The sequence below is a fragment of the Corvus cornix genome, chromosome 5, assembly GCF_000738735.6.
Source record: "Corvus cornix cornix isolate S_Up_H32 chromosome 5, ASM73873v5, whole genome shotgun sequence".
Classification (NCBI taxonomy): domain Eukaryota; kingdom Metazoa; phylum Chordata; class Aves; order Passeriformes; family Corvidae; genus Corvus; species Corvus cornix.
In genome coordinates this window covers 38922795-38936089 of record NC_046335.1, presented here as the reverse complement: position 1 = coordinate 38936089, position 13295 = coordinate 38922795, and the positions used below count along the sequence as shown (strand labels likewise).

General features: G+C 54.1%; 2 protein-coding genes across 4 annotated transcripts in view; one reads left to right on the top strand and one right to left on the bottom strand.

The window, feature by feature from the left end:
- Window positions 1–6688, bottom strand: part of LARGE2 (LARGE xylosyl- and glucuronyltransferase 2) — a 24470-nt gene extending 17782 nt beyond the window's left edge. The window contains exons 1-2 of one of the 3 annotated variants that reach the window (XM_039552357.1): window positions 6272–6356; window positions 737–896 (exon numbers count right to left, since the gene is read on the bottom strand). The gene's annotated coding sequence lies outside the window, so the exon portion shown is untranslated. Of the gene's footprint in view, window positions 1–736; window positions 897–6271; window positions 6357–6560 lie in introns of those variants that run through there. The other 2 variants (XM_039552360.1, XM_039552358.1) reach the window with 2 other exon arrangements.
- On the top strand, window positions 6406–13295 carry PEX16 (peroxisomal biogenesis factor 16). The gene is made up of 11 exons (XM_039552376.1): window positions 6406–6570; window positions 6710–6745; window positions 6985–7061; window positions 8333–8466; window positions 8773–8879; window positions 9374–9454; window positions 10408–10560; window positions 10901–10973; window positions 11260–11379; window positions 11589–11653; window positions 12775–13295. The coding sequence occupies exons 1-11, from the start codon at window positions 6417–6419 to the stop codon at window positions 12831–12833; spliced, it is 1059 nt and encodes a 352-aa protein (XP_039408310.1). The 5' UTR covers window positions 6406–6416; the 3' UTR covers window positions 12834–13295.

Genomic DNA, 13295 nt, shown 5'->3' with positions numbered 1-13295 from the left:
TCTGCCCCACCAGACCAAGGGGGTGTGTGTGTGCAGAGGCAGCCTGTCACTCCAGCGTTCCTCTCTTCCCTCACTCCTATTCTTTGGAATTCCTCTCCTCTGTTTGCTTTGTTTCAGACCTCAATGAACAGGAAGAAAAGGGAAGGAGCCTTGACAAATCCGATCAAGGCGTAGACATGCTGAGGCTCCCTCCTGCTGGCATGCCAAGCCCTACACTAATGAGGGGCAGGGAGAGAGAGGTGACCACTGAGAACAGTGGCCCCAAAGAAACACTTGATGTAAAGGACAGAGGGAAAAGACGCTGCTAGGACAGAACAACGCCAGCAAAAGCTCACAGCCTTCACAAGGGGGTCTTCCCATTTTCCCTGGCCCAGAGAGCTTGTTCCAGCTCCTCAGTCCAGGTCCCAGTGACTTACTGCCCACTACACATGAAATAAGCAATAGACTATAGTAGTGTTCGGGGAGAAGGACCCAGACACGCATACTCAGGTGAACAGCCATAGAGATGGGATCACACTTTATTCAAAGGATTCATGTGGAGAATCTGGTCCTTCCCTCCCAAGAACTGGGCTATGGGGGCTTACAAGTGCCAGTGCTGTCTCCAGAACCTCCCACAGGTCCCAAATACCCACAGCCCTTCTGCCATGCAATTATCCCTTTTACTGATTTAGAAGCACTAAAACAGCACGGGAGCAACCACATGTAAACCATCTACTTAACACACATGATAACTAACCTTTGAAGGCTGCCAATGTTGCAGGAGCGGCTAGGAACAGCTGGAGAAGTTGGCACGGCCTGGTGGTGCCTGTGAGGAACCTCTCTAACCAAGGATTCTCAGCTTGAAGGGCAGATAAGACATCTCAGCTGTACTTGAGAGTTTTGGAGCTTGCTGTCACCTGAAACCCAAAGGACGGTCACATGAAGAGCTGCTGCATGAGAGAGCTCTGAGGACAGGGCCCTGCACATCCAAAAGCATAGAGAAGATCACCCAACACCTTGGTCCTGTCCCTATCCTCCAGCCTGTCACAAAGCATGGCTCGGTGTCACCAAAGGCTACCCAGACAGCCCAGGGGAGAATGACTACCTGCATGCTGCATGTTCCCAGTCCCAGATCACTGCACTGTCCTTGGCACGTTCCCCACGCCTGCAAGGAGGGCAGTACACGTGTCCCCAGAATTGCTGGGAAAGCCACAGCCACCATGTTGCATCGCAACACATGTGAGTCCTCACACCAATCCTCCAGCAGGATGAGGAGCTGGGGGAGGGATGCAAGTTCTCTGGCTCCCTCCCAAACATGATAACAACAGCAAGTGTCTAACTTGTGAGGCAATAAAGGCATTAACTATCGTGTCCAGTAACCTGAGCCCCCATGACATGCCCTGGGCAGCCCCATAATGGCAGTTAAGCGAGTCTGTCCAAATAGATGCGTACAGGGAGAGACCAGGAGTAAAGGCAGAGGAGAGAGAAAGCAAAGGCAAAGAACACCATGCACGCAACTTGTGCTGAAGAGAGCAGAGAAGTCTGCACATGTTACTCCTCCTCAGAGGAAATCCTCTTCTTCTGCTGGGATCTTGCCAGTGCACCCCTTTCCTACAACTCCCACAGAGCTGGGCACACACATTCCACAACTGCAGGATGAAATGGATAAGCCCTTCTTCCCGGAAGCTGGAAGGATTATTATCTCCTTATCAGGAGAAAGCCCAAAACAGAAGCACAGACATACAAATATGCTGGGGCAAAAGAATCAGACAAGAATTGGGAATTTTGTTTTAAAGACCCTCTATCCACATATCACTGCTCTAAGATGCAGCAGGAGCAGGACCTTAAAAGCGGGTAAAAATCTACTAAAAGCATGTGTCTTGTCTGTTCTAAAAACTCAGAGAAATAAGTGTGCAGTGTGCTGTATTCCTGCACCCTCTAGACACAGCAGACCCCAGGCCAGCCCAGCACAGCACAATATGACAGAAGGGAGGCGACATCAATCCCAACAACGGCTGGAAATAAAAAATAGTAACAACAGCTGCTACCTGAACAGTGAAATCCAGCAATTCTAAGAGTGAAGTACAGCACTGCACTGCTCAGCAAAACCCTCCTTCAGCAACAAGGCCCAACAAAACTTCTGCTTTGTGAGTCTCCCTCAGATTCTGGCTACAAGGTGGCAGCCAGTGAGAAAGGACATGTATGGACCCTACGGCACAAGTCACTAAACAGACATCTGTCTCCTCCACCATCCCCACTCTGCTTGTCCTGATCAGCTCCCGCCTCAGACCAAAGGGGTCTCAGAGGGGAAACTCAAAGACGGATACTTCTGGAGCAGTAGGAACAGGATATGAACCAGGGTGCCAAACCCTCCTGGTATACACCCCACAACCCTCACCCTGGTGCTGCTGGAGCTTTACATTTCCAGGAAACAGTTCAGCAGGTAAGAGCCAAATTCCTCCACCTGGGCTAGGAAGCAGACGCTGCTGGCAACAACACGGAGTACTTTCAATAGCAAAGAGCTCGAAAAGCAAAGGCCCCTTCAGCAGAGCTAATACTGAGTGGGCTAATACAGATGTGTGCCTGTCATACACAGCAGCACTGGGACAGCAGAGTTCCCCTTTGCACATGGCAAGGAGTCTCATCTCCAGGATGGAGTCCACATCATATGGCTGCAACCCAGCTACCAGCAGTTGTTTACACAGCACCATACAGGACCTGCAAGATCTGCAGCATGGTGGGACCGATTTCCAGGTCTCCTGCCTTCTCCAGGTGGGGTCAGGAGAGCTTAGGGTGACGCTGGGGGAAAGCAAGGTCAGAAACCACAAGCAGTTACCCCTCACACACCCAAAAGCAGTTGCAGTGCCCTCTCCCTCAGGGCCCAGCTGTATCTCTCCCTTGGAGTGTTTCCATCACCTCAGGCCACCAGAGAATTACGTGTCCAAAAGTTTTTTCCAACTGCATCACATGGTTATTAAAAGACATGGCCTCTCCCTTTCAGCCTTTGGCACAGGCAGATTTGAGTATTACAGGAGAGACTGCACATTGCTAATGAATCAGGGAAGGGAGTATTCCAAGTAACAATCTGTGGCTCTAAATGGCTTTCTGGAAAAGGCATCTGGAGGCAGGAGGCAGTCAGTATCTCGCAGCAGGGCTCTGCACACATTGCCAGACATGTAGTTCCTCCTGGGAAGCCAAAGAGTCTTTCTCCAGAGATGCCAAGTCTGAGCTAAGCTGGGAAGGGCAAGGGGCACCCTGACAGAGAACGGCAACAAAATGCCTCCAAGTCAAAACACACATTAAAAGGCCCCTTAAGCTTGTTTGACCTGGGTTTCCCTTCCCCTCAGACTACTGCTTCAAGTCAACAATTCAGGAACTTAGGTACTACACCACCAGCTTCCCCTGCCAGCTGTTGCCTTTCCAGACCCCAGGAGGGCTGTCCAAGATCAGAAGTACAAGCTGCCACCACCAGCATTGCCATGCTCAGAGCACAGTGTGCTTTATTGTCCTTGTCTCCTCATTTGGACAGAGATTTGGAGCTGTCCTGAAAGGTGTTGGCCTCGAGAGGGATATCATGAGTGAATGAAGCCTTCCATTCTAGGCAGGGTTCACGCAACAGAGACTAAAATACTCCCTGGACATGCCTCCATCTACAGGTTATTTGGAGCAAGTCTAATATGTCCCTAGCTATCCTAAAGTATTGGCTGAGCTCATCCAGAAGCAGAGAAAATACACAGCCAGACCACGGTGTGAGAGCTGAGAAGGGCAGGAAGGGATGCCCTAAAGAGACAGGGCCAGAAAGGCCATCTCATTCTTCATCACAACCGCTCGCTTTCAACCACAGCCAAAAAGATCCACATCCCTGACCTCGTACTGCCAGGCTACTTCCCTTCTGGCAGTGAAGGTCAGCAGGAAGACAAGGCTGGGGAGAATATCCACTTCCCACCCCAACTACCCATCTCCCAAGACACAGCCAAGCATCAATATACTGAGTCTGTTCTCACACATCCTGTTCCCCAGCTCCAACCCTGGCAGGTACTGTATGAAGACATCCTCACTTACCCCAGGACTCTGAAAGATGTGTTTTGAGGCTTACTGAGGATGAACTGCCTTATACCCATGGCAGTGCTGCACCTGGAGTCAGGCTTCCCAGAAATGGCATTGTCTCATGGATCTGAGCAAAGAGCAAGATGCTGGCAGCCAAGCAAGCTGGACTTCAGCACTGTACCCACAGATGGGCTGGCAGAACGTTTGCTTTTTTTTGTTTGCTTCTTTTCCTACCATTAGTGCTGAGCCTGCACCCCTCATCATCAGAGCATTGAAACTATGTGGCCTCGGTTACAGCCAGTGGATTTCCTGTAAGCACAAGCCCACAGCACCCAGACTGACAGTAAGTGCTAAGGAAAGAGCTGCTCCAAGATCATTCTGGGCACAGTCAAGAGACAAACTAGTCCCTCAAGCCAGCCTTTCACCTCCTATCCTGCCACCACACACACCATGGGCATCATAAGCCAAGGGAATTTAAGTCTTGCCCAGTCTCATGGACTTGCTGCTGCTCTGAGAAGCCACCCATCCTACAGTGCTCCCTTACAGCATATTTACCATAAAAAGGCAGCATGATGCTATTCAAACTGTCCTCCAAACTCAAAGGGTGAAGAGAAAGCATCTGCCAAAATGCTCCTTACTCAGGGACAGAACCTAGCTGTGCTGTTCAGAGTAGCCCAATGACTTTGTGCATCAAGCTTCACCTCTGGCTGAAGACAAGGTGTCTTTGGCAGTCTCCTAGGCAGCCAGCTCTCAGATTGCTGTCTGGCAGAACTAGAGCTTCTCCTTGAAGGAGAGCAGCTCTGGCAGTCTGCACTGGATATGCCCCTAGAGTCACCAGCAACACACACCTACCCCAGTAAACTGTGCTGGAGACCTCTGTCACGGGGCTTCGGGTGCTATCTCACCCGCCTTCGCACTTACACTAGCAGCCCAGCCACCGTGAAATTCAGAGAAGCTCGCAGGTAGCACTGCATATGAATGGCAAGTTGGGTCTAATCCATGTGATTCTGACTAAAAAGGTTTGTTTAGCGCCAGACTGCTTGCCAGCGGTATCTCGTGCCCTTTTTGAACTCAGCCTGCTGGAAAACGAACCCTCGGGGGAAAAGGAGAGATCAGGAAGAATAAAGTGCCTGCCCATGCAACTGTAATTCCCGCCGAGGAAGCCGCAGGCACACACTGTGCCCATTGTGCGGAGGTAACCGGACAGGAGGAAGGAGGGGCGGCTCGGCCCAGCTCTATGCGCACCCGAGAGGCCACGAAGCGCCTCCTGGCCCACGGGCAGCGCCGATCTTTGCCCCGGGCAGCGTGAGGGACCAGGCCCGGCTGCGGGCAGGGACGCCGGCCGGCAGCCTCGGCTGAGCAGAAGGCTGAGCCCGGGCAGGGCACGGCACGGAGGGAGGGAGGCCGCGGGACCGGGCACAGGCTGGAGCCACTTCTGCAACAGGCTGCAGCCAGGCGGGCCCCGCGCCTCCTCCCGCCTGCGAACGGGGACAGCCGTGCTGGTGCGGCAAACACGGAGCGCAGCGGGGCCCGTGCGGGTCCTGCGTGGGCTCCGGGAGAGCCCCCACTGCACGGCCCGACCACCGCCCCTCTGCTCCCCGCTCCGCTCCCCCGGCCCCGGGCGGGGACAGACACTGTCACGCACGGACGCGAGGATGAAAGCCCCCGTCCCCGAGGCCCCCCGACCTTTCCCAGCCCCCAGGGCAGCACCTCCCCTGCTCCGCACCCAGCAAGTGCGCACGGGCCGTTCAGCCCCGAGCGGAGCGGGGCTGTCCCTGCCCCCTCGGTCACACCTCACCCTTCCCCACGCAGAGCCCTCGCCAGGTGCAGAGTGAGGCTCCCCACTGCCGGGCAAGGGCGAACCGGCTGCCCATGGGAGCCGCCCCGAGGGTACCGGCCCTCCCGGCAGGGACGCGGGTGCCGCACGCCGCTCCCCGGTGGGTGACGAAGGGGCAAGCGCCCCTCCCGGCGCCTGCTCTCGTTCCCCAGCGCCACCGGGAACTTTTTACCGGTGCCGCAGCCAGCCCGGGCAGCTCCCCCGAGCAGCCCCCGACGGGCGATCGGTACCCCGCACACCGCCCCCAGCCACCCCGCGGAGCGCCAGACCCACGAGTGGGCAGACCCCCGCCCCCCCCAACGCTCGAGGAACGACTTCTTCCCGGGGCCCCCCAAAACTGACCGCACCCCGGCTCCTCGCCCGGCGGCAACTGCGTCCCCACTCGGGACACCCCCAGCCCGCCCTTACCTGCCCGGCTGCAGCCGCCACCGCCGCCGCTCCTTCAAACCCCCGCCCCGCCACCCATCGCCCGCTCGGCGCTCGGGCCGGCTCGGCTGGCCGGGGCGGGGCGCGCTGGGGGCGGCCCCGGAAGCAGCGCGGCGGCGGCGGCGCCATGGCGGCGGCAGTCCCGGCCCGTGCCCGCGGAGCCGGCCTGGTGTGGCGGCTGCGCCTGCTGTGCCAGCGCTACCAGGAGTACGTGAGGCGGCACCCGGCCGCCACGGCCCAGCTGGAGGGCACCGTGCGGGGGCTTTCCTACCTACTGCCAGGTGCGGGAGCGAGGAGGCGGGCAGACCTTCGTCCCTCCGTCTGGGGTCTGGGCCGGGGGGTGCGGGCACCGGGCCCAGCGAGGAGCGGGGGCTCCCCCGGTGCCGGGCGCTCGCTGTAGGTGCTCTCTTCTCTTCGCAGGTCGCTTCTCGGACTCGAACGCGCTGTCGGAGCTGGGTAGGTGGGCAGCGGGGCCGGGGCCGGGGCCCGTGCTGTGCCCTTGCCCGGGTGCATGCGGGTCCACTCCCCGGGTGCTGCTTTTGTCCATGACCGGCTGCATTCTCGAGCAGCTCCTGGGAGGAGTCTGCACGTCTTGCTGCCCTCCTTCCCTCGTCCCCTGTCGGGGACAGAGGCAGCAGGGCCGGTTTGGCTTGCTTTCTGTGCATCCATTCTGCGGTGTTCCCTTCTTTTTCCAGTGTACTCTGCGTCCAACCTCCTAGTGCTGCTAAACGACTGGATTCTCCGAAAGGACCTGCAGCAAAGCCTGCCAGTGGTAAGGCTGGAGTGTGTGGGAGGAGGATTTGGGACACATGCTTTCCTCCTTGCAGGAGCTTTCAGGGAGTGTCAGGAAACTTGACAGGTCTTTGCGGTGGCCTCTCTTTACGGTCGAGTATGGAGAAGCCAGAGGCAACCTCCGAATGCAAGCGAAACAGCAGCCCTGCCCCGTAGGTCCTGGCTTGGAGGCGTGGCCAGACCACTCCCTGGACCACAGAAATCAGGCCCTGATTTTAACCAGAAGCTTCGCAGGCTTTCTTGAGAAGCTCAGAACTTGAGCTAGGTAGAGGTGTTGATGAATAAACCATTGCTGTTTACATAGCAGTGGCTCTGGAGCACTGAAGCTCTGATTGCATCTGTCAGACTCTTCCTTTGCATATTCTATTGAGTAAGACAAAGGTAAGCACCTTGCTGCTGTGTCTCTCTTGCATGAGCCCTAGGCCAGCTCCCAGCCTTGTTAGACCCTTTGGGGAATGGGGAAGAGGTTGGTTTTTTCCCAACAAGGCTCTTCTGTTACAAACCTGCGCAGTGTGTGGGTTAGGTGTAGGCAGCTCCCTGAATGGAGCATTAGGCATGTAACAAAGAGAAATGCAGAAGACTTGCTTCCCTGGTGGTTAAAGTTGAAGAGAATTTCAGCTGTATTGTCTTTATTGATGCTTTTCAGTGGATTAAACCCTGTGGTTGGCAGCAGTAGTAAGTTCCTGTGTGGAGAGCAGAGACCTAGACTAGAAGAGCACCCACTGACTTGGGGTTCATGCCTGAAATCTAGACTGATGCTGTGTTCAGCACGCATTCACTCTGGTGTGCCTGTGGACTCTGGGTCCTCTTCCCTCCACTCCCAAGCATACTCCCTCATCAGCTCTAACCAGAGAAGAGATTGTCTTGTGTCTCAGCTCTGGGATGAGGGGGAGGGGAGAGTTTTGCTGTGGAGCTCAGGCACAGTGCCACAGCCCAGGAGGCTATCCTGCTGTGTCAGTTGGGGTAGAGGCAATATAAGACACAGATGTGATGGCCTCCCTGGTTTTGGAATAGTGACCCCATGTGATACTGTAATGTCTCAGTCTGCTTCTCCTTGGAGGTAGATAAATAGACTTGTGTGTAGGCTCCAGCTGCAGTGAAGACACTGCTTTTTGTTTCTGGAGCTGTGACTTCCAAGGCCATCTGGTGCTTATTTCTGAGGGTCCCACCAGACTGGGCTGTGCTTCTGCCCTCTTTAACTCCCAAGCAGAACCTGCATCCTGTCCCCCTCCTCCCCTCTGTGTTTTGCAGTCGCTGCCCCAGCAGAAGCTGCTGACCTGGCTGAGTGTGCTAGAATGCGTGGAGGTCTTTGCAGAGATGGGGACAGCCAGGGTGTGGGGGGAGATGGGCCGGTGGACCATCATTGTCCTCATCCAGCTGGCTAAGTAAGTGCTGTGGGCAGAGGGGAAGGGGCAGCATGCGCTCGGAAAGGGGACCTGGAGGGCACTTCATAGTACCCCAGGAACAATCCCACACAGGACTGAGCTGCCAGTCCCTGAGGCTGGGGCAGTTTGGAGCCCCACGGTGTACTGGATGCTGTGCCACAGAAGGGAGCACTTAACACTTTTCACCTTGCCAGTTGCTCTGAGGAGACCTAAGTGTTTCCCTCTTCTGTGGAAGCCATCTCTCCAGTGCAACAGGAGCCCAACTCCATAGTCTGGTATTGAAGACTTCCATGTGTCTGTTCACAGAGCCATTCTTCGTCTCCTGCTATTGCTGTGGTACAAAGCTGGCATCCAGATGTCTCCTCCCATTGTGCCACTGAACAGGGAGAGGCAACAGCCTCTCCACCCTCAAGGTGAGCCCATGGTGGTGTCATCGTTGGCTTGGTGCCTTGCTGAGCCACGCCTCTTGTCCTGCTAGAATTACTTGTCAGAGCAGCGGCTTGTGCAGCACATGGAACCGTAAGGTGTCCGTACTCAAGGCTGAGCTGTGTTGAACTTTCCACCCTTTGCAGAGGACGAGTTAGCTTAGTGGCAGGGTTGTCCTGCTATCTTGGAAGGAGGGGATGGAGAAGACTAAGCCAGGAATTTCTGGCTGAACCATGAGTCAGGCTGCACGTACCCTGGTCTGATGATGAGGAAAGAGGCCCTAGGCCTGGGCAATGTCAGGCAGATTTACCTTTTCACCCTCTGCCTACTGTTAGCCCCTGCAGAATTGTCCAGTTTGCACTAAATCAGCCTTTCAGTCTGCTCTTCTTGGTGGCAGCGTAGGGGAGGGTGCTGCTGCCAGCTCTGGGGTGTGAAGCATGTGGCTTTGAAGCCTGACCCCTGTGGCTGTTTTCTTCTGCAGGCATGGAAGACAGCTCCTCAGGGAAGGACCAGACCTATGTTGGCAGGCGTTCCAGCCGTGTTGTGCGCTCACTCCAGAGCAGTAAGTAACCAAGCCTGTTTTCAGCCTGAGCTGTTCCTGCTCTGTGCCTTCATGGATGACATGGGTGTGGTAAAGGGTAGAACCTTGTATTGGGACATATCTTGCCACTCACTGGGCCTACTATGGGTGGGTGGGGGTATGAAAGAAACCAGAGACATGCTGTAAGGCTAGCACCTGAATTGTGTTTCCTATGTGAGCCGTGCAACAGAGACAACTCTTCATCATGGTTATGCTTTGAGGAGCATGGATCCTACAAGTACCTCTTCGAGCTTTTCTGTTTCACACCTTCACAGTGCAGAAAGCAGGGAAACATGATAGGAAGGTGTCCTGGTTTTGTCTGGGATAGAGTTAGTTTTCTTCCTAGTAACTGGTACAGTGCTAAGTTTTGGGGGTAGTATGAGAGTAATGTTGATAACACACTGATGTTGTAGGTTGTTGAGAAGCAGGGGTTACTCTAAGTCAAGGATTTTTCAGTTTCCTGGGTTCTGCTAGTGAGGAGATGCACAAAAGCTGGGAGGGAGCATAGTCAGGATGGACGGCCTGAACTGGCCGAAGGGATCTTCCATACCATAGAGCATCATTGCCCAGTGTATAAACTGGGAGAGTTGGCTGGGAGGGGCCCGTCGCTGTTTGGGAATGGGATGGACATCTGTCTGGAGGTGGTGAGCAGTTGTATTGTGCATTAGTTGTGTTTCTTGGGTTTTCTCATCTTTTTTCATTGTTGTCATTATTGGGTTTTTGTTGTTGTTGTTATTTTATTTTATTTCAATTATTAAACTGTTCTGTGTCAATGCAGGAGTTTTACCTTTTTCTGATTCTTCTCCCCATCCCACTGGCCGCGGGGGATGAGGGGCTCCAGGTCCACGTGGAGTGAACTAGCAGTCATGTGATATGTAGTTTCCAGCTGGGACAAAGCTTTTATTTGTGTTAGTGACCGGACCTGCTTGTTTCAGCCCCATCCCTGCAGTCCCGGCACTGGGGGTCCCCCCAGCAGAGGGAGGAATCGCAGAGCCGAAGGGCGGAAGAGATGAACCAGCCTCCCACTCCTCTGGGTCTCCAAGAAACCATCGCAGAATCCCTCTACATTACCCGCCCCCTGCTCCACCGTATCCTGCCCTTCTCCGTGCGGGCTCCCGCCGCCCGCGGATGCCGGCAGAGGGTGCTGCGGGCTCGGCCCAGGTGCAGGGCAGTGTCTCACCGCTCTGTGCCCTGCGCAGCTCTGCTTGGGCATGGGCCTCGGGACTCTTCCCTTTCTTACACTTCGGTGGGTGGCCTCAGCTGCTGGAGCTGTGGGTGCAAGTCCTCCAGCCCTTTTCCCCGGGGCCCCCAGCCCTGCCTTAGGGTGTATTCGCCTGCACTTGGCAGAACTTTTTGGGTACCCAGGAGATTGCTTCTCTGTGTGCCTCTTGTTAGGAATCTTTTAATTCCTTGACCGTGTGTTCCTAGTATTGAGTTTAGGAGTATGGGGCCAGAGATCATGGAAGCCCTGGCTTCTCTCGGCAATCCTGGACATCTCGAGGTCAGTCTGATGAAGAGTCTTTCTTGGTGCTTGGTTGGTGGTGGCTGGGCATCGCACTTCCCCATTCCCCAGTCCTGGGCAGGCCCTACTGAGAAAAATACATACTGGGGCTGGTCCTTAGCTTGGAGATTGACACATCTTCTGCAATGCTTACAGTGCTCTCTGTTCTGAGCTGCTGCGGTCTGCTCTGCATGGAGCTGAGAGTGGAGGGCTTTAGAAACCCACTTTCTTTTCCCTGCTGGCTGCTGTTGCTGTGACTTAGCTTCCTCTGCCCTCTTCCTTCCAGTCTGAGCTTGCTGAGTGATCTGAAAGACCTGAACAGGCGAGAGCGGGTGGAGCTGAGGCGACGAACCATCCTACTGCTGTACTACCTGCTGAGATCTCCTTTCTATGACCGATACTCAGAGTAAGGGGCCCTTGCTGGGCTTTTGCTGAAAATTTCCCTTTTAACTGAAATAGCATCAGGGGACTGGGTGAGTAGATCTGAAGGTGTGTGGGTGCCTATGACTAGGTTAATCTGAGCCCTTGTGTAACAGCTGCCATTGCTGTTTATCTGTTCAACAGCTGGGGCAGGAGATGTCCAGCTGGACTTGTTCATACTCTCTCCCTTCCTAGGGGCAGGATCCTTCTCCTTCTGCGCTTGTTGGCTGATTATGTGCCTGGAGTTGGCTTCGTCACACGTAAGTGGGTCCCACTTTTATATCCCCATTTTTGTCTGGTGAAGAAAAATGAGGGCTGTTGGGAACATTTATCAGTTGGTTTCCAGTCCAGGGAAGGAATTGGGAAGTCCCTATAGAGGTTAGCACTAGAGCACCCAGTGTTGATGCTTGAGTAATTTTTAAATGCTGAAGGAAAAGATTAATTGCTTCCTGGCTTAAGGACAGTAGTAAACCACTGTGTGCCCTGAGGCTGCAGAGCTCGGTGTCTGCCACCTAGGCCTGTTCTCCTGGGCTTCCTTTCTGCACCTCAGCTGGTGCACCAGGGCCCCACTTTGCAGCCTTGTTCTGAACTCTTTTCCTTGATCCCTAGTCTGCAGTGTGGACGGGAGGGATAAATGGGTGCCTGGAAGTATTGAACCAGGCAGAAACGGACTGTAAATCAAAGGGGCCAAACCAGGTCTTGTGTTCTAGTCCTTCACCAGAGGATCCCTTTATTATAGGCCACCATTTCACTTCCCCCCACTCTTCCCCCGATGATGTGAATCCTTTTGTGGAGTGATTCATGGCAGTGATGACATTACATCAGCCTGGCATCATGGGATTGCCCTTTCTTTGGGGAGGTCACAAAGCTGGCTAGCTCAGGAGCCACTTCCTCCAGTTAGTGATTTCAGAGAGGCTTTGGAGCCTGCATTAAGCCCTGTGCAACATAAGCAATTTTGCTCTACAGCAGATGCTTCTGTGTTTGCACCTGCTCACTATTGCTGAGTTATCTTCCCTCTTCCCTGTCACAGCAGTGTCCTCTTGACTCTCTGCATGTGGGTTTTCCCCTTGCACATTGTAGACTCCTTTTCCCACTGAAGCTTGAACATGTCAGCTCAGAGGGAGTGGTTGGTGTCCCACACCATGGCTGTGCTGACCATGTTTCACACCCCTCTTGGTCCTGCTCTGATCTCTGGCACCGCACTGCAGCGTTGCCTCACATCTTGGCAAAAGTAACTGTTCTATTCTTGGGTTCATCTGAGTTGTGTAAATGGAGATTTGGGGTTGTTTGGATCATAATGAGAAGTGGGGATATGCCCCATAGACACACAGCTTTAAATTCTTGCATTTCTTCATGTGATCCTTCTGTTCTCTTGTTTCAGGGCCACTGATGGACTACTTGCCTGCTTGGCAGAAAATCTATTTCTATAACTGGGGCTAATGAGATGATTATTCTCTGCTAAAATCATGGCTGGACATTTTTAAGGAGGGCAAGCAGGCTGGGGAAGGGATGTTGATAATGTCTAATTTTCAGGTAAATCATAAATGAGAAGCTCCTGTTCTGCAGAGTGGGGAGGGGGTCGTATGTGATTTTTTAAACAGATCTAGGTGTGAATGATGGACACTAAATGTGTGGGGAGACCCTGGCCACCTATTTCTCTGGACCATTCTGCGGCTGCAGTGATGGTGATGGGGCAACCTCTTTTTTGAAGCACTTGATTTTTCTTCTTTTGTACAGCTGTGCTATAATAAAGCCAGGCAGTGTAGTGGTTTTTTGGAGAGCATTGTCTCACATGTCAAGGTGCTGAGGTTGACCTGCAACCTGCTTGTGTTGGCTGTGCCTGGCCCATCTGCTTGGAGCAGGTTTGTCTGTCAAATAAACTGACTGACTGGAGAGAACTGA

What these genes read in the sequence shown, in the direction of transcription:
- PEX16 (XM_039552376.1), top strand. Translation starts at nt 6,417, where the DNA reads ATGGCGGCGGCAGTCCCGGCCCGTGCCCGCGGAGCCGGCCTGGTGTGG. An exon ending in ACAGCCTCTCCACCCTCAAG is followed by an intron (nt 8,880 to 9,373) that starts GTGAGCCCATGG and finishes TTTCTTCTGCAG; the next exon opens with GCATGGAAGACAGCTCCTCA. An exon ending in TTCTATGACCGATACTCAGA is followed by an intron (nt 11,380 to 11,588) that starts GTAAGGGGCCCT and finishes CTCCCTTCCTAG; the next exon opens with GGGCAGGATCCTTCTCCTTC.